Here is a 26614-nt window from a genome sequence, read left to right on the forward strand (position 1 = left end):
TTTAAGGGTGTGGTGCGGACGGCCGTGAGGACTGCCTGTCCCCCGTGTCCCCCCCCGTCCTGTCCCGTCCCGCCCCGCCCCGGCACACTGGGGTGCACTGGGCAGATGGGGAGGGACACCGTGGGGACAGGGAGGGACACCGTGGGGACAGGGGAGGACACTGGGGTGGACACCAGGGGATGGGGAGGGACACTGTGGGGACAAGGAGCGCTTTGGGGGGACACTGGATGGGATAAAGGCACTGGGAGGGATATCAGGGGACAGGGAGGAATGCTTGATGGGGACACTGAAGGGACAGGGAGGGAAAGTGGAGGGGACAAGGAGGGATATGGCAAGGATATGCAGAGGAATTTTAGGGGACAAGGAGGGACATGGGGAGGAACAACGGGGGAGAAGGAGGGGGGCACTAGATGGACAAGGAGGGACACTTGGGGTCTCTCCCTTCCCTCTGCCCCGAGCTACTATGGTGTCACCCTGGGGTGGCTGTCAGGCCACCCGCTGTCCTCAGGGCACACACAGGGGTTGTGTGTGGGGGGTAATTTTTCCCTGCAAAAAAGCTCAAAAATTGGTTTGGTGGCCGTACCCCGTGGTCCAATGCCTCTGTCCCCACTCCTCTGTCCCGTCTGCTCCCCACCAAGGGGCTTTGGGGATATCATCTCAACCCTTGTGCACGGGTCACAAACAAAAGGCTGTCACTTGTTCTGGGGACAGACAACTCTTTGCTGGGGGACAGAGCAGGGACGTGAATTCTCACAAGCCATCGCTTCCCAGCTGGGTCTGCATTCAGCTGCCCCCAGGAGAGTAAACGTGGCCGTGACCATCACCTTCCTGGAGGATTCAGATGATCTTTTCCTCCTTCCGTCTGAAAAACATCTGGTTGCCCACAGTGAAGGGGGATGAAACCTGGCAGCTCGGAACATCTTGGCACGTCCAATGCACGCCGAGCACCCTCCTGCAACACTGCTGGCACCTGGGTGGATTCGTGCCACCAGCCAGGGACACTCAGGCATAGGGAAAGGAAAAGGGGACCCTGGTAGAGGACTCTGGCCTCTCCGTGACACCCTGACCGGGTGAAGCACCCTGTGTTTTCTGAGCGGGAAATGAAGCGCCGTTGCTGGCTGCCTGCACGTAGGCACTCAGGCGCGGGGAGATAAGGCCCCATCTGGTTTTATTTGCATTCAAGCTTTAAACCGCCAGCAGCACCCGGGCTTGCCCGCCAACTGTGGAAAACAGAGGTGTAGGGGGGTGCCAAGAGCATCTCTGAGCCCCGCTCCTTCCCTGCGGAGCCTCCAAAAAAGAGGCAGCAGTTATCAGGGCAGCGCAGTGCCTGGGCAGGGAGGAGGACAAAAGGCTTCACCTTGCTGGAGCCAGCTGAAAATGGGCTGTCTTATCTGAGCCCATCACCTGGGCACCTCCGGCAGCTGGCAGGGACGCGGCCTCTCTGTTGTACATGGGGGGAGGGACCCCAGCCCTTTATCCCGACCAGCTCCCTCATTTTCAGCAAGACAAAACAGGGAAGGTCGTACGGGTGGTCACAGTTCTTTGGGGTCCCCCATGGGCAAATCCTGGCCAAGGCAACCCCGAGGGTCCCTGAACCACCCTTGATGGTGGAGAGCATCCCTCGCACCCTGCATGGGTGCACCGGTGTGTCCTTAACGTGCAGGACCAGCTCTGGAGCTGGAGGTGTAATGGAAAAGGTGCAGAGGCCGATGCTGCACGTTTCCGGCATTAAATCGGATTTGGAGGTTGGGAAACATCCCTCTATCACCAACCTCGGAGTTAGGAGCCTGGCAGAGGAATCTTCCAGTAATCCCAATGTCTTCATCCACCTCCTCCTCCCTCCCCGTGCCTCATCTGACCAGACTCCCTTGGGATTTCTGCACGTCCAGCCCAGGACTTCTTCTTAAATGGTCAAAGCACACACGTTGTGGACGTGCTGCGATCCACCGGGTACCGACCCGTGCCTCGCAGGGCCAGGGCTGTTGTTTAACAGCATCCAAGCACACCAGGGGGAGCACGCAGCGCTCCTGGCGATTAACGCCAGCGAATCCATCCCGGCAAAATTTAATTCAACCCGCTTTCCCTTTTCAAAGGGGCTCAAAACATGCAGAAAAGCAGCCCTCAGGCTGCCGAGCCCGCCGACATTTCGGCTGCCTGTCCCTCCCGTGCCCCTGCGGCCGGGCGATAGCGCTGCGGGGCCGACGTGGGGCCGGTATCGCCCCGCTGCACGCTGTGCCGCGGGGTGACGGGGCTGATCTGCAGCACCCACGCGTTTCGGCGCGACGTCTTTATCAGGGGCAGCAGCCCCCGGCCAGGAAAAGAAAAGAAAAAAAAAACACAAACCCAAAACCCCAAACCCAAACAAACACAGATGGCGAGCGCCTGGGGAAGGGGATGGCCGGCCATTTGCATCCCCCGTGGGTAGTTAGGACCATGCAGCCTTAATTCAGCCACAGGGGCCACGCAAGCATGTTTATTCCTAAAAAAACACATGTATAAGGCTTTTGCCCTCCTAACTTGGTTCCTATAAGTCCCTAAGTTCGAGATGGATATCCACAGCCTGGAAGCTCTCTCCTTCCCATCTCTGGCCACATGTGCCAAACTCATCCCATCTTTAAACCGGCGTTTTGGGCACGACAGGAGCCAGGTCCCACATCCCACCATCATTTCTCCCTCCTCCCAGCCCAGGCACAGCTCTGGCTGGCGCAGAACTTTTGGACCGGTGACACGATGCAGATTATTCGCCCCCAAAACCCAAATACCGAGCAGGCAGCTGGATAACTGCTTTGCACGGCTTCCTTCAGTCTCCGTGCGGGGACTGGGGGGGCTCTGCTCCTCTCTTAGCAGTCAGCATTCCTGCACCAGGAGAAACCCTGAGCAAACAGCGGTGCCTGGCCCTGCAAGCCCAGCAGAGGCTGCTGCAAAGTTCAGCACTGCACACCAGGAGGAGAATTCGGGTTTACCAGTTGTTGCAGAGAGCGTGCCGGCCCCAAAACTGTTGGCTGTAGGTTCTTCACACAGGAAGCTGCAAAAATTGCCCCCGCTGCCATACCAAGCCCTGCCCTCTGCAAACACTTTTTTTTTTTTTTTTTCCTCAGCAAAATGGAAAGATTTTATTAAGTTAAGAAGTGAAGGGCACGGCAGAGCAGCGGCTCCCACCTCGGGGGTGGGTGTGCAGCACGGCAGCAGCTCCTCTGCCCCCCAAAAAAGGCGGGTTCTCCCCATCCCAAGGGAGGGCGGGTGGGGAGGTGCCAGAGGGTTGAGGCTCTGCCAAGGCAGAGCTGAAGGACAGTCACTGAGAGCTTGATCTCGCAGCCCCGTGCCAAGGTCTCCTCTTTCAAAGTTCCGGGCAAGCGCAGCTGCGGCCCTGTCGGCTCCCTCCTATGGCTTTGGGTGTCTTCTCCCCCGGGGAGCGGTGTCCTCGCCGCATGTCCCATGGAGACGTGGGGAAGAGAGGGCGCAAGAAGTGCCAGAGGTGGCTGCACGGCCGGAAGCAACGGGGCTGGGGAAAGAAATCCTCTTTTTTTCTCTCAAGTTAGAAAACGCTGGTGATGTCAAAGCTTTCCCCCTCCTCTTCCCCTTCTTCCCGGGGGAAGGCAAAAATTCCTCTATAAAATATAATTTTCACATATAAAATCCCGAAGAAGGTGCATGTAAGGAGGCAGTCCAAACAACGTGCTCAGGTACACAGGCGAGAGGGAGATGAAGGGCTTCATCGAAAGCTTCAGGAGGGGCGTGAGGGGAGGCTGGCTGGGGAGGGGGGGCGTCGTGCCAAGGCGATAACGGATGGGATTCAACCTCCCCCTCCCCACACGTGAGGAACGGAGCAAATTAAAAACAAGAATAGATAAACAAACGGAGAGCAGACCTGGAGAGAGAGAGAGAAGGAGAAAAAAAAAAGGGGGGGGGAGGTTGAAAAGATCCCACCCAGAGCAAAAACACCGAGCCTTCTGCCACCCCAGGAGATGGCCGCTGGGTGACCCGCTATGGTCCCACGTGTCCTGGGACCGCTCCGTGCCCTGTGGCGAGCACTGGTGGAGCAGGGTGATCCCAAGCCTGATGGCCACGGCCCCCAAGGAAGCAGCAGGCTTGCTCTGGACAACAGGAACCTGCCTTGCCTCCATCCCTCTGCTAAAACTCGGCGGATCTCAGCCACCCGCACTCGGAGGGGACACGGCAGCTCCCCGGCGCTCACCGTTACTCTCTGAGGCTGTTGCACAGTGATTCCTTCTCCTGCAGGGCCGCCATGGCCAGGCGCAGATGCTCCTTCAGCTGCTCGATCTCCCGCTCCGAGCGCACCTTAATGTGATTCAGCTCCGCGTAGACGTCCTGGTATTTCCCTGAGGCAAATCTCTTGTCCTGCCAGGGAGGGGGAAGAGTCAGCAAACCCTCACGCTGGTATTCGGGTGCCGAGGTGAGGCCAGTGGGAGAAAGGCTAGCAGGTGAAGGAGGAACCAGCCCAAGACCTGAACCTCAGCAGCAATTTTGTAAAAGTATTTAACCGCCCGGGTTGGAAGGGACCTCGAAAAATCATCAGGACCAATATTTTGTGGGAAAAGGGAGCCTACACACGAGATTACTGAGCACCCCATCCAACTGTGTCTTGAAAACCTCCAGTGGTGGGGACTCCACCACACACTTGGGGAGGTTGATCCATTAATTCATTGTTTCCACTGTAAAAAAAAAAAAAAAATTCTATCAAGATGAAACATCTCCCAGTGCAGCCTGCACCCACCGCCCCTCGTCTTCTGCACGTGGCTCCTTGTGAGGGGAGAGGAGCCTTTTACAGGCACCCTTTGAGGACTGGGATACTGCCACGAGGTCACAGCCCTTTGGGGGGCCAGCAGGGACAAGGAGCACAGGTGACGAGAGGGTTTGGCCCGAGCACCCAAGTGAACCTAGTTGAAACCTGCTGCCTCCCAGCCCCTTTCTCTCTTCTCCTGTGAGGGCCTTGGCGTGCCCAGCCCTAGCAAGCAGGGGAGGAAGGCTCCAGGAAAGCACCCACCTTTTGCATCATCTGAAGCTCCTCCCGGAGGCACTGCACCTCCTTCTTCACGTACTGCAGCTCGTTCTCCTTCACGCGTAGCAGCACCTGGGCCGGGGAGAGAGGAGCCAGAGGTGACTCGAGGCAGGGGGAAGCAGAGAGCCGCAGGATGACCGCTGCCCCGGGCGCAAGCGCGGCGGTGGGAGAGGAAGGAAGAGGGAAGTGATGCGAGGTGCCCCGGGAGAGGCACGGAGGGGAAGCTTGCGCACCTCCTTCCTGCGCGGCTCCTGGCCGCCCCGCGGCTCCCCTCCGAGCCGAAATCGCCGCCAGGATGAGACCCCGTCAGCCCCGTACCTCCAGCTCGCAGGAGCTGCGCTCGTTGTTTTGTGATCCGTCCCCGGAGCACCGCGAGGAGATGAAGCTCCGCAGCTTCCCGATCTCGTCCGAGAGGCGGGTCTGCAGCTCCTGCGGGCAAGCCCCAATAAAATATTGGAAGAATAGGACTGAAAAAGGGGAGTTTTAGCAGCCAGGTTAGATAGGGGCAGCCCCCAGCGGAAGGAAGATGCTCTGTGGTCCCCGTGGGCAGGGAAAGCCCCTCTCTTGCCTGGTTCTTCCGCAGGAGCTGCTTCCCCTCTTGCTGGCAGCGCTGCAGTGTCTGCTCCCGCTCCTCCGCTTTCTCCGTGAGCTGCCCGATTTCCAGGCACTTCTGGGAGTACTGCTCGGAAAGCACCTGCAGCTCCCGCTTCAGGGAGTCCACGTCCGACCTGCCAAAGAGGCGCCGGGTCATTGCTGCCCTGCCACCATCGCTGGCCTTGTCATCAGCATCGCCTGCCCCCGTGCCACGGACAGGCTCTTCCCAAAGCCTCCGACGTGTCTTTGCCACACTGCTCCGTGTGGATCCAGGCTTCATTCTCCACCCTCCCAACACGAGGACGGGGCTTCTGGGAGCTTCTAGTCATGCAGGAGAAGTGGAGGAGCTTTGCATATCACACACAGAGGTTTTGAGCTTGTAGGGGAAACACGCCAGGAATAGCGAGACCTCGGCTAGTGCTGGGGGGCCAGGCAGCTGCTTATTCCTCTGCGGATCAATCCTGCTTTGCTGGCACCAAGCAGGGGTAAAGCTCTCTGCCGTATAGCTGGCTTTACGGCAGCAACCCCGGCTGTTACCCACCACCCCTGGAGAGGCCGACGCAGATGGGTGCGATAAGACCAGCACGGGGCTCGGCGAGGGCAGCAGCACTGAGCAAGGGGAGCAGGAGAGGAGATTTCTTACTGGTGCTGCTTCTGGAGGGCATCCGAGATGGAGCCGCACTGCTGAAAGCTTCGTGTCCTGCCCAGCTCCTTGTTCATCTCCTCCCGGTGGGCTTTCTTCAGTGCTTCGATGGCTGCAGAGAGGGACAATGGGAGACAGGGGATCAGGCTGTGCCTGCTCAGCACGTCTGGGGAAACCAAGCCAGGGAGCTGACCGAGCTCCTGCGGACTCAAAGACCTCCGTCTGCAGATCCTCCTCCTTCCCTTCTGCCCTCTGGGCATCCCCCGCCTTCTCCACTTCCCAAGACCACCCAAAACACCCGCTCCTACCCGCTGCTGTGGCTGCAGCCTCCTCTGCCAGGAGCCGCTCCTTCTCCTGCCGCAGCCGCTCCAGCTCCCGCTGGTGGTGCCTCTGGAGCTCCTCCATCACCTGCTGGTGGGACGACTCCATCTCGGCCAGGCTGCGCTCGCAGGCCTCCTGCCGTGCCGGGGGAAAGGACAAGAGGCAGGAGGGGTGAGGGGCTTGGAGGTGCCAGGCTCGTTTGACTTGGCAAACCTTACTCCAGCCCAGGGCCAGAGACCGCTTCCCAGGATGGTTTGTCCCTCCTGAAAGCGAGGTGCTGCTTTTATCGCCAAACACGTCAAGAGATCGAACATCTCTCTTTGGCCAAGGGGGGAGCTGGGCCAGACCCTTCCTCCAGGCCGCCCTGCCTGGCTGAAGGAGATTAACAGCTGGAACTGCATCTCGCTATTTGCCTTTTAAATGAAGCAGCGACCCCAGAACCGATGGAAACTGAGCCTCTTCTTCAGAAAAGTGACACCTCCCATTGCCACATGACTTGGCTGGGCGCTGTTAAAGAGCCCTTCTTCCCCAAAGCCTGGCCATTAGAGATCTTCCCCCCCAGCTTGCTTTCCTTTCTGCTGGCCCGGAGCTGCAGGACAGTTCTCCCAGTGCCCAGCACTGTAGATTAGCAGTGTTCCAAAAAAAAAAAAGCAAAGCAAGACATTCCCCTCTCAGCCCCCAACGCCCTCGGGAAGGACAGTTTTGCCACCTAACCACACCAGAACATTACTTTTAAGAAGGCATCCCTCAACTTGCTGTCCCCAGTTCCTTCCCCTGGCACTAAGGTGGATGCTGATATAAAGGGCGCTGCTGTCAGGCGATGTTAAAGCAGCAGGCTGCAGGGACACAAGCCCTCCCTGGCTTCCCTGCGTGCTGAGGTGCTGGAAGCTGGCAGCTGCCTTGCAGATCAAAAAGGGGGAGGGATCAGGTTGGCCACGAACGCTGAAAAATCCATGGAGAGGGAGCCCTTTTAGGAAAGGTGAAGTTTGGCTTTATGTATGAAGCCCTGGAAGAGAAGATGCCGTTTCTCCCCACTCCTTTTCCTTTATTTATTTTTTTGAACATACGGAGGCCTGTGAGCTGTAAATGTTACCCAAGATCCCAGAGCACCTGAGAACCGGCTCCACGTGACTTGTGGTTTCCTTCATCTGGGCTAGAAGCAGCCAGCCCGTTGCAACAGGCGGCTCACCAGGAGCCCGAATTTCCTTCCCCTGGCCGCCTGCGACACATCCTGAAATCCCAGCAGCGTGCTCGCGCCGCTGCCTCCCCGCCAGGAAGCGGGAAGCACCAGCTCCCCCGGCTCCAGCCCCTTTAGGGACGGGCAGTACGCACACCAGCCTTTACGTAATTAACATTGATTACAGCCGAGCCCCGTTAGGGTCACCAAGGCAACCCAACGATTAGCGATGCCCGCTCGGCAGTGAGTCCGGGCGGTGGCATTTTTTCCCATCTGGGGGCTCACCTGAGAGATGTACCCCCGGGGCACGTGGCCGTCCCCCTGGGATTTTGTCGCCTCCCGAAGGCTCTCGTTTTTGGCCCGGCAGGACTCCAGCTGCGCCCGCAGTGACTGGACCTGTGCCAGGGAGGGGAGAGAGAGAGGTGCTGAGCCCCGGGGGCAGGGCGGGGAGGAGGTGGCAGCCTGGAAAGAGAGCAGCGTGGCGAAGCCAGCCCCACAGCCACAGCCTGCTAAGCGCCAGCACGGAGGGGAGGAGACGGACACGCTCTCCTCCAGAGGTAGATCTGTGCTTGAGGATGCTTAGCTCCGACAGACACACACGCTGCTCTTTTCCAGGGCTCGGAGGTGAAGCTTTTGTAAGCCTGGGAGCAGCTCGAAAAAGGAGGCAGCAAACGCAAACTGCAACAAAACGCAGCTCCGTGCAAGTGATGCCACCAATGTGGGTGGCCTTGCTCTTCTGCGGAGCCTCCTGCTGCCAGGGAGGCAGAAAGCCCCGGGGCATGCACTAAGAAACCACCTCTCCAAGAGGACGGATGCTCTCACCTCCTTTCTCAGCGCCTCGCTGGGGTCCCCCTGGCTTCCCTTGCCCTGGTTCAGCAGTGCTGTCAAGGGCACCCGCCGCGAGTCCTTCAAGGGCAGGCGTTCCAGCTCCAGCCACTTCTTCTCTATCTCCTCGTTCAGCCGAGCCCGCTGCTCCTCCGAAAGCGGGGCGGTGGGCAGATCCAGCTCCCCCGCCTTGCGGGATGAGTCCCCCCCCAGGCCGTCGGAGCTGGGGACCCCGCCGTCGGGGCTCTCGAACCACTTGCGCCTCTCCTCCGAGCGGAGAGCCAGATCCCGCTCCAGATCCTCGTGCCTGGGAGCTCGCTCCGAGACCCTCAAGCTCCCTCTCGTCCTCGGCGGCGACCCCTGACTGTGGGGGTCCTGCTGCAAGGGGGACAGTTCCACGTAGTCGAAGGCATGGCGCTGCCCGTCCGCTTTCCAGGGGCTGCCCTTGGCGCTGCCCTCGGAGCCCGGCCGCTGCTGCTCCTCTGCCCGCAGCGAGCCCTTTGTCGGGACGCAGTTACGGATCGAGTTCTCCTTGTTGCAGTCGGAGAGCCTGAAAGCAGAGCAGTGGCACATGAAGGAGAGGCGCAGAGCGGGGACGGACAGACAGCCCCCGCGCACTGCCGGCCAAAACACACAGCTCAGCTTTTGCTCAACCCAGCCTTGCGAAAAACACCGCGTGAGCGCCGAGCAGTTTCATCACGGTACTTGGCAGCTCTGTCTGCGTGCGTGGGGAGACGGGCTTTCCCCACGGGGTGCAGAGGATCTGCCCTGAGCCCCAGCCGTGCCAGGTTCCAGCGGGGAAGGGGGGACGGCGAGGGGACCTGACACCAGGCAGCTCTTACTTGGTGACATCCGGAGCGCTGACGGGGCGCACGTTCTTCCTCAGCGCCTCGATCCAGTTGCGCCGGATGCCCGAGGTCATCGCCGACAGCGTGAAGATGGCATCTTTTGTCTGCAATGGAGATGGGATGGAGGCTCTGTCATTGCTCACCAGAGGCATGGACAGCTCCTGGTGGTCTCCCAGGACCACCAGGTGCCCACTTGCACAGTGTCAGCTCACCGAGAGCTTTCTACAAAACCCTGCAGCCCCTCTCCGTTCCCCTGCTGCACCCACTAGGAATGCCACCCTATATCTTGGGCTCCCGGGGATGCACGGAGGGGTGACAGTGGAGACGTGCTCTCTGTGGGGAAGCCACTTTCACACCCCTCAGGAGACCGTCTCCAAGCAAAGGCAAAAGGAACACTGGCAGCAAGCAAACATGAGCCACCAGAGGCCAACTCTAGGTGCTGGGCACATCACCGACTACCCTGCCACCCTGGCACGAGGGTTGCACTGCCCAAATCTCTGGATCAGAGACGTGGATGGCAAGGGAGGAGCCGTTCGCAGCCGGCATCCCTCTGTGCCCGCCGGGCACTCACGTGTATCTGGAAGCCGTAGTTGCGCTGCACCGCAAATTCTGTCACGTCTGTGCAGGAGCGGAGATCGATTTCGCCATCGAGGTCATCGGCCTGAAAGCACAACCGCCCTCCAGGGCATAAATGCAAGCCCGGCTCTGAAAAAGCCCCAGCCACCTGCCTGCACCCTAAATAAAGCATGGGCCACCTTCGTTCTGCGGGAGGAGGAAGAGTCGGAGAGCATCAGAGCAGCTCCTCTCACAGAGGTCAGCCCTTCTCTTCTCTCCCCACCACGACAACCCCCCATTGACTCCTTGGGATGAATGACGGACCAGGGTGAGGTCTCAAAGAGACACTGGCCACCTCTGGCTCCTTTCACAAGGACAGGACACTCTCCCTTGCATGGTGGCCATGCCAGCGGTCGCGTCCCTCTCCCCCTCACCACGTGGACGCCACCAGGAAAGAACAGAGGGTTTGGGAAACGCTGCCAGCGCTCACCTCCTCGGCGTTCGAGTCCCTGTAATACCTCAGGCTCGAGTCAGTCAGCACGAACCAGTGCTTCTTCCACTGCCAGCAGACCGGTTAGGGGGAGGGAATGGAAAAGACAGGAGGGAAACGGATAGACGGTTACCGAGGGAAGCACAGGAACAGGGAGGGACATGCTGCTCCGCGACCTCTCAGCCTCCAGGCTCTGCCCCCTTCTCCGGTTCCCTTCCAGCTCCCCCTCGCGCCCCTCGGCTCCGAGCGGTGCCGCCGGCCCCTCGAGCAGAGGTTCCCCACAGTGGGAGAGACCGAAACAAGAGGGGAAAGAAAAACCACTGCTCACACGGGGACCCTGACCAACAGGGCTGGGGCAAGAGGCAGAATCCAGGCCGGGCTTACCTCTCCTGGCTCGTCCAGGATGGACATCCATCCCTTCTTGAAATTGAGGAGATCTGGCTGGAGAAGAAAGGAGAAAACAGAGGGTTACTTTGTGCTGGAACCCAGAGAAGTTCCCATGCGCCAGCGGATGGGAGCCAGAGGGGGAATAAAGAGTGAGAAGAGCCCCACAACGCGTGTAGGAAGCGCGTGGGGGTTTAGGACCCAGTGACGGGATTTAGCTCTCAGCAACAGGCAATCATTCCCGTAAGAGGAAACAGGAGATAAGAGTAAAAAAAAAAAAAAAAAAAAGGAAAATATGCAGCAGGGAGGTTTCCACAAGGTGCCTTGGAGATATTTATTCTGAGATAAGAGCGGGAGGCAGGGGCGAGGGGACTGTGCGGAAGGGAATGCTGCTCTGCCGCCGGACAGGCTGGGGTTGGAGAAGGAAGCGAAGAAGCGGACACACCTCGTCCCAACCCCGGGCATCCGTGCCCCAGGGGTACATCCCGCCAGCGACTTCGCCGCCGACCGCTTATTAAAGACACGAGCGGCTCGCAATAAAGCAGCCCTCAGCGCAGCCGCGCAGGAGGCAGATTAACAGCTGGGGAAACACGCTGCGTTAAAACACTCCGCCCGGGGCTGGAGAACAAACCGGAGTGGGAGAAGAAATCCTCCCCGAGCTGCTGCGGGCTCCTCTCCTTCTGCAGAGCCTTCCCTCGGGCCACGGCTACTGAGGATGAGCGGAGTTTCACCCAGCTCACCCCCTGTTTAAAAGAAGCTTTCCCCCCCTCTGCCTCCTCCTAACCTCACGCCAGCGGTACGGCATCCCAACCAGTTTCTCTCCTCGCAGAAGCGCCACGCCAGAGCTGACTCAGGGGAACCGCTCTCCCTGGCTTCGCCCTTGGCCGAACAGGCTGGAGCCGCTCCTCCTCCTGACTCCACCAGCTCGGGAGGAGCTGCACCAGCAAATAATTCAGCCCAGAGCCTCTTCTTCCCGGGCGGCTCCAATGGGCGAAGGGAGCAGAGGCAACGAGCGGTGCCGGCAGCCGGGCACCGAGGGGGCCGTGCACATCCCTTCGGCCGCTCCCCCGGACCCGCACGTCGCTGCCGCCCTGCGAGAGCGCTCTGGAAATTAATTCCTTCCCCGTGGTGGCGGCTCCACCCTTCTCGCCGTTATCCCTTCCAATCCAGTGACTTCAGCGCTGGCCCCGGACTGGGAGCGGCAGGAGGGAAGGAAAGGAGGCGAAGCGTTCGGCTCGGCCGCCCCTCCCGGCACGCACGTGTGCGGGGCAGGCCCGCTGGGCTCCCCAAGGTGGGGGGAATCAGCACGAGGGCTGCGTTTTCTCATTTTTCCATTTGGGAAAGTGTTCTGGGGTCGGCTGTAGTGTGGGCTCCGTGTCCTGGGGGCCAAGAGGCAGCTCGGCTCAGGGAGCGGAAGAAAAACAGACCGAGAGAGGGAGCAAAAGGATTTCTGGGGGGGGGCTTCTGTGCAGGTCAGCTAGGGCTCCAATATCGATGATTTACAATGCCAGGGCATTAATTGCTGAAATAATGAGCCCGATGTATGCCACTGGGAAAACAAACCGCAAAAAGATCCGGCCAGCCCTGTCGGAGCCCCTGCCAACACTCGCTGCCCTAGTACTGCCCCTCATGCATTACCAGGACCAGCAAATCCCCGCCGCAGGCTTTCCCTGAGCACGTGAATGTCACCGGGCAGAACGGGCCCCTTTTTTCCCTGCCAGCCTCAGCTCTGCAACCACCTCTGCAGTATTTTTGCTGTAGCAGGGCTGGTAGCACAGGACAGGACACCGGTCACCGCAGAAAGCGTGTAAAGCTGCCTGTATCCCCCCTCTCCACGACCAAATCCAGCTTCGTCGGCTGGAGCAAAGAGCTCGGGAGATGAGCAGAGAACAGAGCGAGGTTCGGGCTGAATCCCCCCTCGGAGGAAAAGGCCAGGGGCAGGAGGAGGAAACGGGCAGGAAAGCAGAGCCACGAAGAGATCCGGGGGCTGGTCGACAACCAGCTGAGATGCAAGGATGGGGCAGGATGTGTCCGCAGCAAAACATCCCGCCCTGGGAGTGAGAGGCAGGCTGTGCCCGGCCCTACGCCGGTTATACCCGGCCCTGCACTGGGGGGGACAGCACCAAGTGGCTGGGGACACGGGTGACATTCAGAGGGACGGGGTTATAGCTCGGCAGGTTGCGGAGAGCCGGCTGCCTGCTCCGTCCGAGGAGGGGATAGGAGGGCCGTGATAACAGCCTGCAAGTATCTGAAGAATGTAAACACCAAAGAAGGGAAGGGGATGGGGTGGGAGTGGAGGAATCGCTCCCGGGTGGTACAAGGGAGCCGGAGCCCAGGGTGAAGAAATGGAGGAGAAGAGAAGGCGACAGACTGAACCTGAAGGATGGGAGGGACGGGAGGACCTCGGCGTGGTGGAGCCCTAGGGGGCAGAAAGCCCGGAGCCGACAGGGATGGGGTGGTCGGTCAGGTGCGCTCCTTCCTCTGCTGTCCCTGCACCTCCCGCTCCTCCTGCTCCCTTCGGGACCGCAGGCCCCGGAGCAATGCTTCCCTGACCACGGCGGCTGGAAGGAGGGACCTCTGGAGGTCACCCCCGCTCCGACAGGGCCACCCGCAGCAGGTTGCCCAGGGCTCCTTCCTCCCACCTCCTCCCCACCGCGGGGCTGGCAGCGGGGTTCTCGGCCTCCCCAAAAGCACGCTTCCTCCAAAAAAAAAGGGAACTCGCTCCACCAGGAAGGGGCCGCGGGCCAAAAGACAAAGCAAACTGCTCCGGCTCCGCTTAACAAAACCTCTCTGGGGCCGCAGGGGACACGCAGCCCAGCCTGCCACCCGTGTGTCCCCCCCGCTGTCGCACCCCGTCCCCCTGCCACCGGCGCGGCGAGCCTCAGCCGCTCGCACGCCCACCGGGGCTGCCTCCGCCTGTCCCCACGCGTGGGGGGCTGCCACTAAAGCTGCTCCATCACCAGCCCTGAGGGGACGGAGGGCAGCCCAAGCAGGGTGACGGGGAGAAGATGGTGGCGGCGAGGCCCGAGCCGAAGCGGGGGACCCCCGGTGCCGGACTCACCGTCATGGCGGGGGCGCGGCGGGAGCGGGCGCTGGCAGCCAGGGCGGCGGGGCGGCTTCAGAGGCCGGGTGGTTCCCGTGGCCCCACCATGCCTGCCTGAGTTTTTCCTCTTTTTTTTTTTTTTTTTTTAATTAAAAAAAAAAAAAGTTTTTCCTCCCACCCCAAACTTCCTGGGAGGACCCGGCCCGGCCAATGGGAGCCGCCCCGCAGCACGCAGCCAATGGAGCCGGCGGGGCGGGTGAGGCCGGCGGGCGCACGGAAGGACAAGTCGTGGGACTCCTGGGGTGACACCGTGACCCCTGCTTCATGGCCCCCTTCGTGCCCAAAAAGTCCCCGCTGCCACCAGGAGATAAAGGAAAGAAGGCAGCTCGGTGAGGGGCTCAGGCCCCGGCGTGCCGCTCGCCCCCCAGTCCGGCCTCGCCAAAAGGCTCCGTGCCTCAGTTTTCCCATCTGGGAAATGGGCACAGGGTGGCAGGGCTGGGGTGTGACCCCCGCCATCCCGCAGGGTGTGACAGCGAGCCCGGTGCCCAGGACGTGACAGTGCAGGGGGCGGGCAGCCCGCTGTGCTGCTTGGTGTGTGCTGAGCCCCCCCAGCCCCAGTCCCATGCCCGGCCCCCTACCTTGTTGCGTCTCTCACCGGCATTCGGGTGCGGGTGCTGGCTTCCCGAGGAGCTTTGTGCTGGGAAGGTGCCTCCACCCAGCTGGGGCTGCGGGGAGAGAAAACGAGAGGTAAAGGCAGGGGGTTTAATCCTCTCCTCGCTTCCCCAGACCCCACAGTCTCCATCCCAGCGCGGGGGCAGGAGGAAGCACCCCAGTGCCAGGAGGGTGGCACTGCTCCTCACACCCTGGGGAAAAGGGGATGCCAGAGGAGCAGGAAGGCTGTGTGTGCATGTGTGTGCGCGTGTGTGCAACTTAATTCTGCCCTGACCAGTGAGGAAAGCTGCAAACAGGGTCAGCACCCTGCTCTGTGCAGGCAAAGATGCTCGCTGGTTTTACGCCTGGCAGCAGGGTCCCCCACCAGCTCCGGCTCCTGCCCTTGTTTTCCCTCCTCTGCCATACTCACGTGATAAATAGGAAGCTTCTTGCTCCCCCAGTCACTTTCCAAGGGCTTTTCAGGGTTGTTTGAGTCCTGGGTGCGCTCGGTAGCCTTCCAGTCATCTTCCAGCTGCTGCACTGGACTCTCAGGCCTTCTCCAGCTGTCATCAGGCCGCGGCCAGACATCTAGGCATCTCCCAGGGCTTCTCCAGTCCTTTTCCAGCTGGTGCATCAAGTCTACATGGCACAGGGGCTTCTCCTGGGGCTTCGAGTCCTTCTCTGGCTTCTGAGCTTGGTAGGCATCTCCACGGCCCTTCCAGTCCTGCTCCAGCGGGCGCGTCGGGCTCATGGGACGCAGGGGCTTCCCTCGGCCTCTCCAGTCACCGTCCGTGCCCTTCCCGGGGAGGGGAGGCTGCAGTTTTTCCCGGAGGCTCTGCCAGCCACATTCGGGCTGTTTCCCGGAGCCCCTGGCGTGCAGCAGCTCCCCCGGGTTCCCCCATCTCCTCTCTGCCCCCCGTGCTGGGCCAGCTGGGGAGATCTCCTTCTGGTTTTTCCACGTGCTCTCTGTCCGTCCCAGGAGACTCGTGGACTGCGGGGGCCTTGCCTGGCCCAGCCTGATGCTATCCGAGCCCTTCCCAAAGCTCAGGGGGTGCAGGGAATCCCCCCAGCTCTTCCTCTCTGTCGCTTTCCCCACGCTCCCAGCCTGCCAGGCAGCTCGGCCCCTCTCCGCTTGGCTCCTCCAGTCTTTCTCCGAGCGCTGGGGAGGGCTCGTGGCCCCCCCTGCCCTCCTCTCCGACCTGAAAGTGGGGCTGGGGAAGCGTGGGCTGCTGCTGCCCCTCTCCAGCTGCTGAGTGGGGCTCAAAGACTCCCTTGGCTTCTTCCAGTCCCTCTCCGCCCGTGGGGATGGGCACGTGGGGCGCAGGGGGGTCCTGGTCCTCTCCGGGTGCCGAGCTGGGCTGGGGGAGCGCCGGGGCTCCTTGGGGTCTCTGCTGCGCTGCTCGGGGTGCCAGGAGAGCCGCTGGCCCTAGGGACACAGGGGACAGAGAGCAAAGAGTCCTCTTGGGAGCAAAAATGCACTTGTGAGGGACAGCGAGGAGGGGGATAAGGTGGGATGAGGGCTAGGAGATGGCTGGGTTGGGTAATGCCAAGAGGCATTGCAGTAATTGCACCCCCATGCACAGAGGCAGCCTGTAGTGAGGGGAAACCTCTCGAACCCAAATGGGGAATAGGAGAAAACGTGGCAGGAGCAAGCAGCCAGGACTCACCTCCCTGGGCAGGCTGGGGCTGGACTGCCTCCGACCTAGCCGGCCTTTGCTGGGTGGCACCGGGGTCTTCCCATCCAGCCTCTCCACGCGGCCCTCCTCCAGGGCCTGGAAAGCCTCCAGCGTCTCCGATTTCCTGCGGGCACACGCAGCCCGTCCGGCCGCTGCTCCAGCTGGGGCCACCCCGATGGCACGTGGGGAGACCCCAGGGCAGCCCCCTTCACTTCTCACCTGCGCTCGCAGCCGAATATCCTCTCCACCTCCACCCGGCCGGGGCTGAGCGTGCGGGAGCCGCAGCGGTCGGCGGCGTCCCCGTGGCCGAGGCGCTTGGGTTTGGGCAGGTCCGCCAGCACCGTGTACTCCTGCCTCTCCAGCCCGCGCCTCCCCTCCGTGCCCCCGACGCCGGGGTGCCCGTGGGGCTCCCCAGCCCGGGAGGAGGACGCCAGGGGCCTGCCCGCTGGGGTCAGAGAGGAGCCACGGCTGGGATGTGGTGGGGAAGGAGCCCGGGGAGGGTCGGGTTTTCGGTGCTCCAGGGAGAAATAGCAGCTCCCTGTGCGGTGCTTCGCCCGGCTCTCCTCGGGCTTCTGGCTGGCAGGACCACGGTCTGGGATGGGGAGAAGGGTGTTACTGGGGGAGGTGTGGGCGATGCGGGATGCCACCAGGTTTAGGGGGAGAGCCAGGAACAGGCTGGGAGGGCAGAGGAAAGCCCCAGGCTCTCTGCAGGTGGGGGCACAGCACTGCAGAGCACGGGCACAGCAAGCCATGCAGGGAGGTAACACCCGGGGGACCTGGATTTCACAGTCAGCACACCAAGAGGTGCTGTCTCACAGCCTTAACCGTTTGTGATTCCCGTATCAAAAACCTCCTAGGACCAGGCTCTGGCTGAAGTGATGCTATATCTAGAGACCCGCTGTCAACTTCAGACACCCCCAGGCGGAAAGCAAACCAGAACCAGGGTCTAGCACGGGAGCAAACCAAGTGTACCTGCTTTCAGCGGGCAGATTTCTCTCCTAAAGCTTGGGGCCTCTGTCCTCACCCAGGATCCAGAGGGAAGGGGCTGACCCCACCTGGGTCTGTCTGCCTGCGGCGCCCGCACCTCGTCCTTGAGGCCCCTGTAGCTCATGGCGTCCCGCTTGGCCGATCCCAAAGAGCTGTCCCACAGCCTGGTCATTTCCCAGTCCTGGGAGACAAGACAGGGCAGGTCTCTGCAATGGGGGCAGCAAGCTCGTGGGCTGGAAGGAGGCAAAGAGGGCTGACAGCCCAGAGCTGCTGGTAAAACAGGACCAGGAGAGGAGCATAAGGTGGTCTCAGCCCCAAATCAGCTGGCACAGCAAGGAGTGACACAGGAAAACCCGCATGGGGGAGCCCAGCAGCGAATCTAGGGGCAGAGCCTGCTTTGTGGGATGAAAGAGCTCAGCTGAGCCCCTCTGCCATCTCGGGAGCTTCTGAACATGCCCAGCAGACGTGGCACTGAGGTGACGAGGGGCTGGGGACACTGACACCACCCGCACCAAGAGGGACGCCCATCTCACCCTGGTGAGCTCGGAGCTGGCTTCGGCACGGCCGCGGGCTTCAGTGCCGGTTTCTCCGTGCTCGCCCTCGGCTCCGGGGCTGAGCGGGGGACGTGCCCTGCCCTGGTGCCAGCTGCAGAGCGGGGAGAGAGGACAGCCAGCGGTCAGCAGAGCTTGGGGATGGGCAGCAGCACCCCGGGACAGCCCAGAGGAACCCAGACAGAGGGGATTGCTCAGCCCTATTGCCCAGGCAGAGCATCGGCAGCATCGCGCCCGATTTCCCCCTGCTCTTGTGGCTTGGCTTCCCTCTCCCCCCACTGCATCGCTCACTCCGAGGGGCTTCATTTGAGCACGGCAGCTGCTGGTGGCACTCACCGCGCCGCCCCGTCGGCTCGTCCCACGCAGACGTACACCTCGCACCGGGGTGCTACGATGCGGACGGCGTCCCAGGGCCCACCCGGCTCTGCGTCGGGGCCAGCGCTGCGCCCTGCCACCTCCACGGCATGCTCCTGCGGGGAGGGGGAGGATGCAGCGGTGCCGTCACCGCGGTGAAGATGAGGAGGAAGGAAAACACAGCTCCCCTGGGAAACACCTTGCTTCTTCTACCTCCTCCGAGAGCAGGATGGTTTTGGAGGCTCTCGGAGAAAGCGCATGTGGATGTGAGCTCGGGGAACCCCCCTCACTGCTGCTGCTCCCTCGCCACGCAGACAGCCCCAGGAGAGGACGCAGCACCCAGAAGAGGATGATTTCCACAGGGCAGGTTGCGGCCCCAGCCCCTGCACCTTGGCATCTCCCCCCGGTTACCTGCAGGGCTTCGGAGCGGCAGTGGGGGGCCTGCGCCGCCCTCCCTCCAGCATCTCGCCCGTGCCGGGATTCGCTCAGAGGCAGCTCTGAGCAGGCAAAGGGCTGCAGTAACCTTAGAGGGCCCACGACCAGGGGTAGAGGGCAGGAAAGAGAGCGGGAGGCTCATTACTATTTCATGATCCCAGGCCAGTTGCTCTGGGAGGGCAGCGAACAACACGAAACCCTCCGCGAACATGAAACCGGCTGATGCCTGGTTGGATGCAGCTTGCCGCAGCCAAGCAGCTCGTGCTGAAGGACCGGGTTGGACTGAGGCATCCAGAGCCCCAAATCCCATGAGATTTATCCCCTTCCACCTTCCCTCTGGGAACAGCTCGCTGCAGCAAGGTCTGCCAGGACCCTACTTTAGGTGAGGTGGGCTGTGGATGCCAGCAGGCGCCAAGCAGGGATTAAATCCAGGGTTGGTCCCTGCTTTGCCAATCCCCTTTCCCCTGGAAAGCCCGGCTGAGCCTTTCCATTAGGGATTTCCACCTCTGTGGAATCCTAAGGCAGAACAAAGAGGCCCTCGATGCAGCATTCACAGCCTCCAGGTGGGATGGAGGAGCTCACCTGGTTAGCGTGCTGGTGAGCCCCTGCGGCGCGGAAACAGTGCTGGCACAGGCTCTTCGCGAATACGTTGGCCTCGAAACTGGCGCAGGGCACGTCACCCAGCGAACCCGACATCACCCATAGCGGGGACGAGGATGCCGTGGCTGCCGGGCTGCGGGGAGCAGCCCGGAGGAAGAGGAGGAAGGAACGGCAGTGGAAAGGCAGCGCTTCCAACCCCCCTCCCCGGCTCAGGCTCCTGTGGAAGCACAAATGTTATCCGCAGGGTGAAGTTTGCTGCTCTTGGCTGGCAAAGCTGGAATCGAAGGGCATCCAGATGCGAGGCCATCAGCACGACCCACGTAATTGCACATAATAAAAGGGTATGTTCCAGCAGAGGCCTTTTTTAGAAGGGGGCACTGCTCTGCACCCTCAAACGACTGCTGACACAGTCAGTTTGGGAGTCCCTGAGGACGGAGGGAACAATGCTCAGGTCCTGCTTTTTTTCTTTGCAGAAAGTTTTCTTAATTCAAGCTCTGCTAAAAGGCACAAAAAGGAAATCTTTCTTATGTTGCTCATAAAGAGCTATCTATTAGCATCTTAGGACATTTGGAAACCCACTAAGGCTTTTCCTAAGCTTATTGATCCCACTAAAATATCTGAGACCTATGAGATAGTTACTGGCAACACTGCGAAGGGCAACAAGCATTGCTAGCACAGCAGCCGGGCTCCACACGTATATCCTGGCTTTCCCTCAAGCATCCTGCACATCATCACCTCCTCTATCCCTCCTGGTTTGAGGATGAGCCCTTTAATTTGGGGATGGGATCCATGCCGGGATCTGCTGAACTCATCCCAGCAGAAGGGCAGGAGATCAGTGTGGGGATGAGCCCAGCATCCCTGATGTGAGCGTGCCACTGCTCCCCTAAACGTGGATGCTCGAGTCAGAGCAGCTGACTGAGACTACGTGCCAGCTGTCAGTGGCAGAACCGAGCTGTAACTTGTGCCTGCCAGTGCTCTCGCTTGCAGGGCTGCAAATTGCATGCACCAGCGCTGCCCTTGCAGTCTCCCTCCTTGCACTCAGGCATGTTTTCTTGACTCAGTCACACCGGACGTGAGCCTAGGCACTGACCTGCAAGGGAGGCAGCAGGAAAGAGCCAAACATCGCCATCCACCACTGCCCACGGATTGTCACCCGTGGCCCACAGTGTGTCACTGCCTGATGGGCAAATCATCACTCTCACATCCCATGGGGCGCTTGGGGCCTGCTGCCAGGGTCATGCTGCGCCCCCCCATGGCCTCTGACACGCATGCATACAGCCAGGCAGCCGGACCCGCTGCTCCCAGTGCCTCCCAGTGCTTCCCAGTATCCCCAGTACCTCGACTCCCCCACGGCTCCCAGGACCTCGCTGCCCGCCGAGCTCCCCCTTGAATGAAGCTCGCCGTGGGAACTGCGGGCAGCGAGGCCACACCCCCTCCCCTCTCATTGGCCACCACCCAGCATTCATTTGAATACCGCCCTCTGATTGGCTGGCTGGCGGCGCGCCGGCGCCACGTGTACGGGCACCCACGTGTCGGCGGCAGCGGGAGGGCGATCGACCCGGGCCGGGCTGGGCTCGGTGGCCCCGGGGCTACGGCTCGCCCCCGGCCCTCGGTCCCTGGCCCCCGGTCCTCGCCCTGCGTCTCCCCGCGGCTCCATCCCCTCCGTCCCGGGGCAGGCCCGCTGCTCCCCCCGCAGGCATCACCCCAGGAGCAGGTTAAGGCGGGTAGGACCAGGCAAGCACCAGGGTAGCCCAGAGTGCCCACAGCCCAGCGCCGGTGTGGGGTGGCCCTACCCACAGTGCTCCCCGGAGAGCTTCGGCTGATCTGGGCATTGCCCACGAGCCCTGCGTGGGCCTCTCTTGGCCTGTCCTCAGGTGCTCCTGCTACAGATCAATTTACTTCTCTGCCCAGTCCTCATGAGCATTAAAATATACATAAATCTCAGTTTTGCTCCATTAATTCCCCAAAGTTCTCATCTCTTTCCCAGTAACTTCTCTCCCTGGTTCCTTTCTGCAGGCAGAAGTGGGACCGCGCTGGATGCAGCCTGGAGCTCGATACGCTACTTAGGAGCAACAAGCACAGAGCAATGATTGATACAAGCTCGTGCACACACCGCAACTCCATCTGTGCACTGAGCTCCAATTCTTCCACAGCCGTCTGCCCTTTTCGGCTCCCGGCCTGCTTTTGATCCCCTCTAATCCCAATTATATTTTTGTGTGGAAGTCACAGGCTGGTATGAACCGTGATGTGTCTGGGATCTCGTATCCCTCACCCAACGTAGCCCAGTTCCACCCCGTAACACAGACACTGCGCCAGGGAGGAGTCAGGAATTCACGTTACAAAATCAAGCTTGGATCGATCGGATGGAGAAATCAATACCGCTGCCAGCAACACTGGTGGTTGACTCCATGTAGGATTTCACGGTTATGTTTGTTTGTTTTCCATATACTTACTTGAAAACAGCTTCCAAGAGGAACCTGAAGTTTTCAGAGCGTGGAGAAGCTGTTGGAAATTTCAGCTGACACTGGAGAAAGGCTCGGAAGTTATTAGGGCCGGGGAAACAAGCAAACTAAAAGGGCGATTCTTCTAAATCGCCTGGCAGTAAAACCACAAACACTTAAACGCTGTTGAGGCCACTCAAGGTCCCGTCAGGATTATAATGAGGTGCTTCAGAGCTGTCCCACTGCCATCCCAGGCTTTCTGTGAGCCAGAAGAGGCAACCCAACCCCAAGTTCACCCTCGGCATTTCGGCAGGCTTCACAGCTGTGACAAACACGGGAACTGCAAACAGCGGCCATTCCAGCTCCAGAGCAAACTCCTTGGGGACAAAGTGCAGTCACATCCCGCCTCTGGTCTCCCGGCGAGGCATCGCATGCCGCGCCGCGGAGGAGGGAAGGCTGCTGCGTGACCCCGACCACCGTGGTCCCAGCGTTGGACCAGCCCAACCACCATTTCAGACCTTCGCTGCTTCTCATTTGCTCACGTCTGCATTATTTATTTATTTTTGCATTACCCCTTATCCTCCTCCCCAACACACTGAAGGGCTTCTCTGTACGTTTGCGTGCGCACACAGGTGTGCGTGCCCCTAAAAACCCGCTGAGATACCCATCAAATACGCCATCAGCTTTACAGGCTGCTGGCCATTACCGTTGACGCGCCTCCACAAAGCCCCAGGCGTGGTTACTCTTCCCCCTCCCATTTCTGGCGTGGGGAATCCACTCACCCATCGCCGAGTTTCCAATTTTCGGGGAGGGATTTTGGCCATAAAGGCCTTTTCCCCGTCGTCATTTCTTTGCCAGCACACATGCAGGAAGGGAGGAGGCCCCATCACGGTCAAGAGCTGACAGCCAGACGGCCGCCACCTCCTGCAGACACTCCGGGACAGAGGTAAGCTCAGTTTTGCCAAAACCATTTCCCACAGTCCCAACCATGCAAACATTTATTCCCCCCCACCCCTTCTTGAAGGCACCTGTGCTAAAACATATACACGGAGGTCCCCAGAAGAAAGACAACGGCCCTGAGGTGAAGGGCAGCCTCTGCTGCTCCCACCCCAGGGAGGGCCACACGCACACAGCAAGGGCATTAAGGGATTTTGTTCTCCTCTGAGCTATCGGGACTGGGATCGGCACAGTCAGCAGACAATGCAATGAGCCGTTCCTGCTCTGGCGCGTTCTGTATTACCACAGAACGCCTCCCGGCTATTCCCTTTCCTGGGCACCAGCGGAGATTCTTACAGCAACAGGAGGCATCTACCCTCTTCTCAGCTGGTACTGGCATTAGCACAGCTGCTGTCAGACTTCAAGTCATGTTTTTCTTTAGCAAAATTTATAAAGATTTACTCAGGGAATCACTAAATTTCACCGGGGTCAGGTACCGACCCCCCCCCCAAAAAAAAATACCACAAATATTCAGGTGTGACACTGGAGAAGAAACACACGAGACAAGAAAATTCCACGTCTTCACGGAAGAAGGATTTACTGTAGAGCAGAAACACCAAGGCACTGGTGCTTGAGTGGGAGCAGAGCTCTTCCTGGTTTCACAAGTTGCCCTGGTGGTGTGCCTGCTGCACTCAGCGCTAGATCCCCTCCTTTGATAAACCAAGATAAAACCTCTGGAAGGGGAGGCTCAGGGACAGAAGGGTTATGCCAAACAGAGAATCTGACCGCCAGCACGAGTTTTTAGAGACTTCAGGGCAGACACTTAGGTTGGAGACACTGCAGAAATAAATAGGCAGAGCATCTAGTGCCCCTGGCCAGCACTCAGGTGAGAGAAGGGCTGAACTGGGCTCACTGCTGGTCAGAGAGCCGAGTAAACAAGGTCCTTGCCCGTGATGAAGAGACCACAAAGAGCAGCAGGTCAGATGCAAACTGTCCCAGCGGCTGCTCTGAGCACCAGGCTCTCCGTTAATCCTGGTCGCAGCCCATTTTGCCCGTCAGTCTCCGTCGCTGAGTCTTGGTGGTTCGCCTCATGGCGGGTTTCTGGATTTTCTGCCGTGGGCCTTGCCCACGTTGGGGTCGCTTTCCTTTTGACTTTTTCCGGCTGTGCATGTGCAGTGTGGCGGTAAGAGCAGAGATCCTGGGCAGGGCAAGAAAAGAGAAATGTTTGGGGACCAAATCTACAGGAGCAAGGCAACACCACAACAACAGCAGGACAGACTTGTGTGGCCCAGAAGGAATGGATGCTAGCAATCGCGTGTCCCAGGGGAGCTCTGCTGTGCCAGGCATCATCCTGAGAGGGCAGAAAACTTGAGCTTTTTGAGCAGCGTGCAGCCCAGCCATCAGAGAGTTAAGTAATTCTCTGCAACCCCAAAGCAGCTGTAAAGCCTGGATACTCAAAAATGCAGAGAATGCCAAAGCTTTAAGCTTTAGGGTCATTTGACCTTCCTCCTAGGTACAAACTCTGCACCCTGCAACACACCCTTCCCTGCATTATCTGACAAGGAGGAGGACAAGACAAACAGTTCAGGGCAAAGCCCACCCTGCACCATCTCCTCCTCCTGCTGCTGTCATCAGAGATCAATGCGATAGGAACAGAGTGTCCCAGGCAGGCTTGCGCTCTGCCGCTGCCCTCTGCTGGCTCCTGCCCACCGGCATCCTAGACACACAGCATCCCCCCTCCGGCAACAAGATCCTCCCGGATCAGCTCACAGAGCCTAGCAGCAAGAAGTTGAATGAATTTATACGTACTTTTCAGACAGGAGGGGGTTTCTGGACTTCTTGGGCACTGTTCTTACAGGCTTGTTCACCACTTCTTCCCCCTTCTCTTCTGAACCATCACTTTTTCCCTTAAAAATGAAAAAACATCGTTAAAAAAACTATTAAAATAGGCAGTCATTATTCCAGTGTTTCTGCTGCCTTCTTGATTTCATCCTGTTTAGTGAAACATCAAGACTTTAACTCTCAGACAGCCATTCTTGTTCAAGTCTCACGGTTTCTTACTGGGGCCATTCAAACAGGGACAACCAGTACAAAGTCCTACATTATTCCACCCCAAGAACCAACAACTTCAGCATGATATTAATGGACACACAATTGAAGCCTAACCTATGAATTGAAGGTTTCAGCTTTCCCCCCCCCCCTCTTAAAATAATCTTAAAACTTCTTTGCGTGGATTTTCATTTTAAAAGATGCCCTTAAAAATATAAAAAGCTAACTACTCAACACAGGCAGTTCGCCAAAAATTAAACCCAGCCACAAAGATCAAAAGGGTCATGTCAACTTGTGCCATAATACCTTTATGAAACAAACATGAGATCTCAGTTAATATCTGTTCCAAAAATAGAAATGACCCCAACCAGAATCAAATGGTTTCTTTATTTGTGGTCCAAACATGGGATCACAGAGAGCAAAATCCCTCCTCACCCTAGCAGTAATTTTTCCTGGACAGACCACAGGAAAGACACGTTGGATCGTCCATGCAGTGAAGCCTATATTTTCTCACTGCTTGTGTCATGCCTGCTTTGAAAATATTATGCTCTCGCCATCCACCTCTGTGGCACCTTCTACTAACACAAGATCAGTTCACAAAGGACTCCAGGGTGGTTTGGAGTGAGGGGTTCAAGTACAACACTTCTCCACAAACACTGCGCCACTAAGAAATATGTAAATTATGAGTTTCCTTTTTCATCCATGCTCCCAGCCAGCTGCAAGTCTTTTGGTCATTCCTACCTAGCCAGCCCCCAAAATGTCTAAGGCTGATACTATGAGAGAGGCAGCACGTGGCCGTACCTCAGGGGTGGTCAGTCCCAGCTGGCGTGCACCTGAGAGGTCCAGGTCACTGATGGTGGTCACCGTTACAATGTGGTTTGGGTGGTCGATGTTCACTGACTCTGTCCGTGAGGTTACCAAGTGCTCCAGCTCATCAAACTCTTCTGGGGAGATAAAAAAAACAAAACAAAACAAAAACCCACTTAACTTTCCGCAAGGTGCACACACACATTACTGCGCGTCATACTGGAGGGGAAGACCCACACAGGCTGCTGCCCAGATTCCTGAGGGGATGCGAGAAGAGCGAGGTGCCAACCCTGTGGGGCAGCACTACTACCCCACAGGCAGACCCCTAGCTTCCTGGCATGTTCAGTGCCTCTCCAGTTCCTCACAGGCTCCTCTGACACCCTCCCTGCTGTGACAGAGCCCAAATCCTGCGACCGAAGAGCACGTACCGAGCGCTTCCTCCCTCTCGCTCAGCATCTTCAGGTACTCCTTGTGCCGCTGAGGGAGGAAAACAAGACACTGCAGCACCCCTGATAAACCAGGTACCCATCCCATCCCAATTCCTCGCTCGGGAGGAACCTTTTCTCCCCAAAAGCTAGAAGGGGGGAACCCGAGGGCCCCGGCGAGCGGTCGCGGCGTGCCTGCCCCCCAGCCCGGGCTCCCTCTGCCATGGCGAGGGGGGGGGCTTCTCAGAGAGCTGGGGGGGCTGTACCTCCTCCTTCATCTTCCTCTGCTCCTCCTTCAGCTTCTTTTTGATCTCCTCCAGGGCCACCTTCCTCCGCTCCACCTTCCGTTTGTGGAAGCCGGTCAGGTACTCCCTGGAAGAGAGGAAACCTTCAGCTCCCAGCGCCTCTCCCCAGACCCGGGGGGGGGGGCTTCCCCGGCACTCCCGCCCGCTCTCACCTCCGCCTCTCCTCATCGAAAGTCACCACCAGCCGCGAAGCCGCTCCCCCCGACCCCTTCTTCTTCTTCTTACGCCCCATGGCTGCCCCACGCGGCTCCTTGTCCCACCGCCCGCCCCTTCCGTCGCCTCCCGGCCGCGAGGGGCGGTGCGGCGCGACATGGCGGGGGGCGTCCCCCGGCCCGGCCCGGCCCGGCCCCGCCCGCCATTTTGTGCCTCGCCTCGCTCCGCCGAGTGTGATGGGGGCGAGCCGCCCCTGGGGCGGTGTGGGGACCTGTGTGTGTCCCCCCGCCGTGTCATTGCACACTTCTTTCCCTTGGGGTGGGAGCAGGAGAGGGGAGCTGACG

At 59.6% G+C, this 26614-nt stretch overlaps 2 protein-coding genes across 4 annotated transcripts; both read right to left on the reverse strand.

The window, feature by feature from the left end:
- Nucleotides 1–3075: 3075 nt before the first annotated feature.
- On the reverse strand, nt 3076–20582 carry TRIOBP (TRIO and F-actin binding protein). 3 transcript variants are annotated; one of them, XM_035339550.1, is made up of 22 exons: nt 20492–20582; nt 19137–19287; nt 18102–18235; nt 17748–17859; nt 17200–17395; nt 16447–16819; nt 16219–16351; nt 14982–15977; nt 14539–14625; nt 10858–10914; nt 10474–10542; nt 10000–10089; nt 9423–9532; nt 8578–9130; nt 8041–8151; nt 6566–6713; nt 6258–6369; nt 5589–5748; nt 5339–5449; nt 5006–5092; nt 4196–4359; nt 3076–3868 (listed from the first exon to the last, which is right to left on the reverse strand). In XM_035339550.1, exons 2-21 carry the CDS (start codon nt 19248–19250, stop codon nt 4198–4200), a joined length of 3915 nt encoding a protein of 1304 aa, XP_035195441.1. In that variant the 5' UTR covers nt 19251–19287; nt 20492–20582; the 3' UTR covers nt 3076–3868; nt 4196–4197. The 3 variants fall into 3 exon arrangements, with proteins under 3 accessions (XP_035195441.1, XP_035195449.1, XP_035195459.1); XM_035339558.1 differs by lacking the exon at nt 17748–17859 and having other exon boundaries at nt 17200–17447; XM_035339568.1 differs by lacking the exons at nt 19137–19287; nt 20492–20582 and having other exon boundaries at nt 17200–17447; nt 18102–18112.
- Nucleotides 20583–23103: 2521 nt separating this feature from the next.
- NOL12 (nucleolar protein 12) lies at nt 23104–26413 on the reverse strand. The gene is made up of 6 exons (XM_035339607.1): nt 26270–26413; nt 26079–26184; nt 25816–25864; nt 25382–25524; nt 24341–24438; nt 23104–23729 (listed from the first exon to the last, which is right to left on the reverse strand). Exons 1-6 carry the CDS (start codon nt 26347–26349, stop codon nt 23558–23560), a joined length of 648 nt encoding a protein of 215 aa, XP_035195498.1. The 5' UTR covers nt 26350–26413; the 3' UTR covers nt 23104–23557.
- Nucleotides 26414–26614: the final 201 nt, after the last annotated feature.

Source organism: Oxyura jamaicensis, chromosome 1, assembly GCF_011077185.1.
Source record: "Oxyura jamaicensis isolate SHBP4307 breed ruddy duck chromosome 1, BPBGC_Ojam_1.0, whole genome shotgun sequence".
Classification (NCBI taxonomy): domain Eukaryota; kingdom Metazoa; phylum Chordata; class Aves; order Anseriformes; family Anatidae; genus Oxyura; species Oxyura jamaicensis.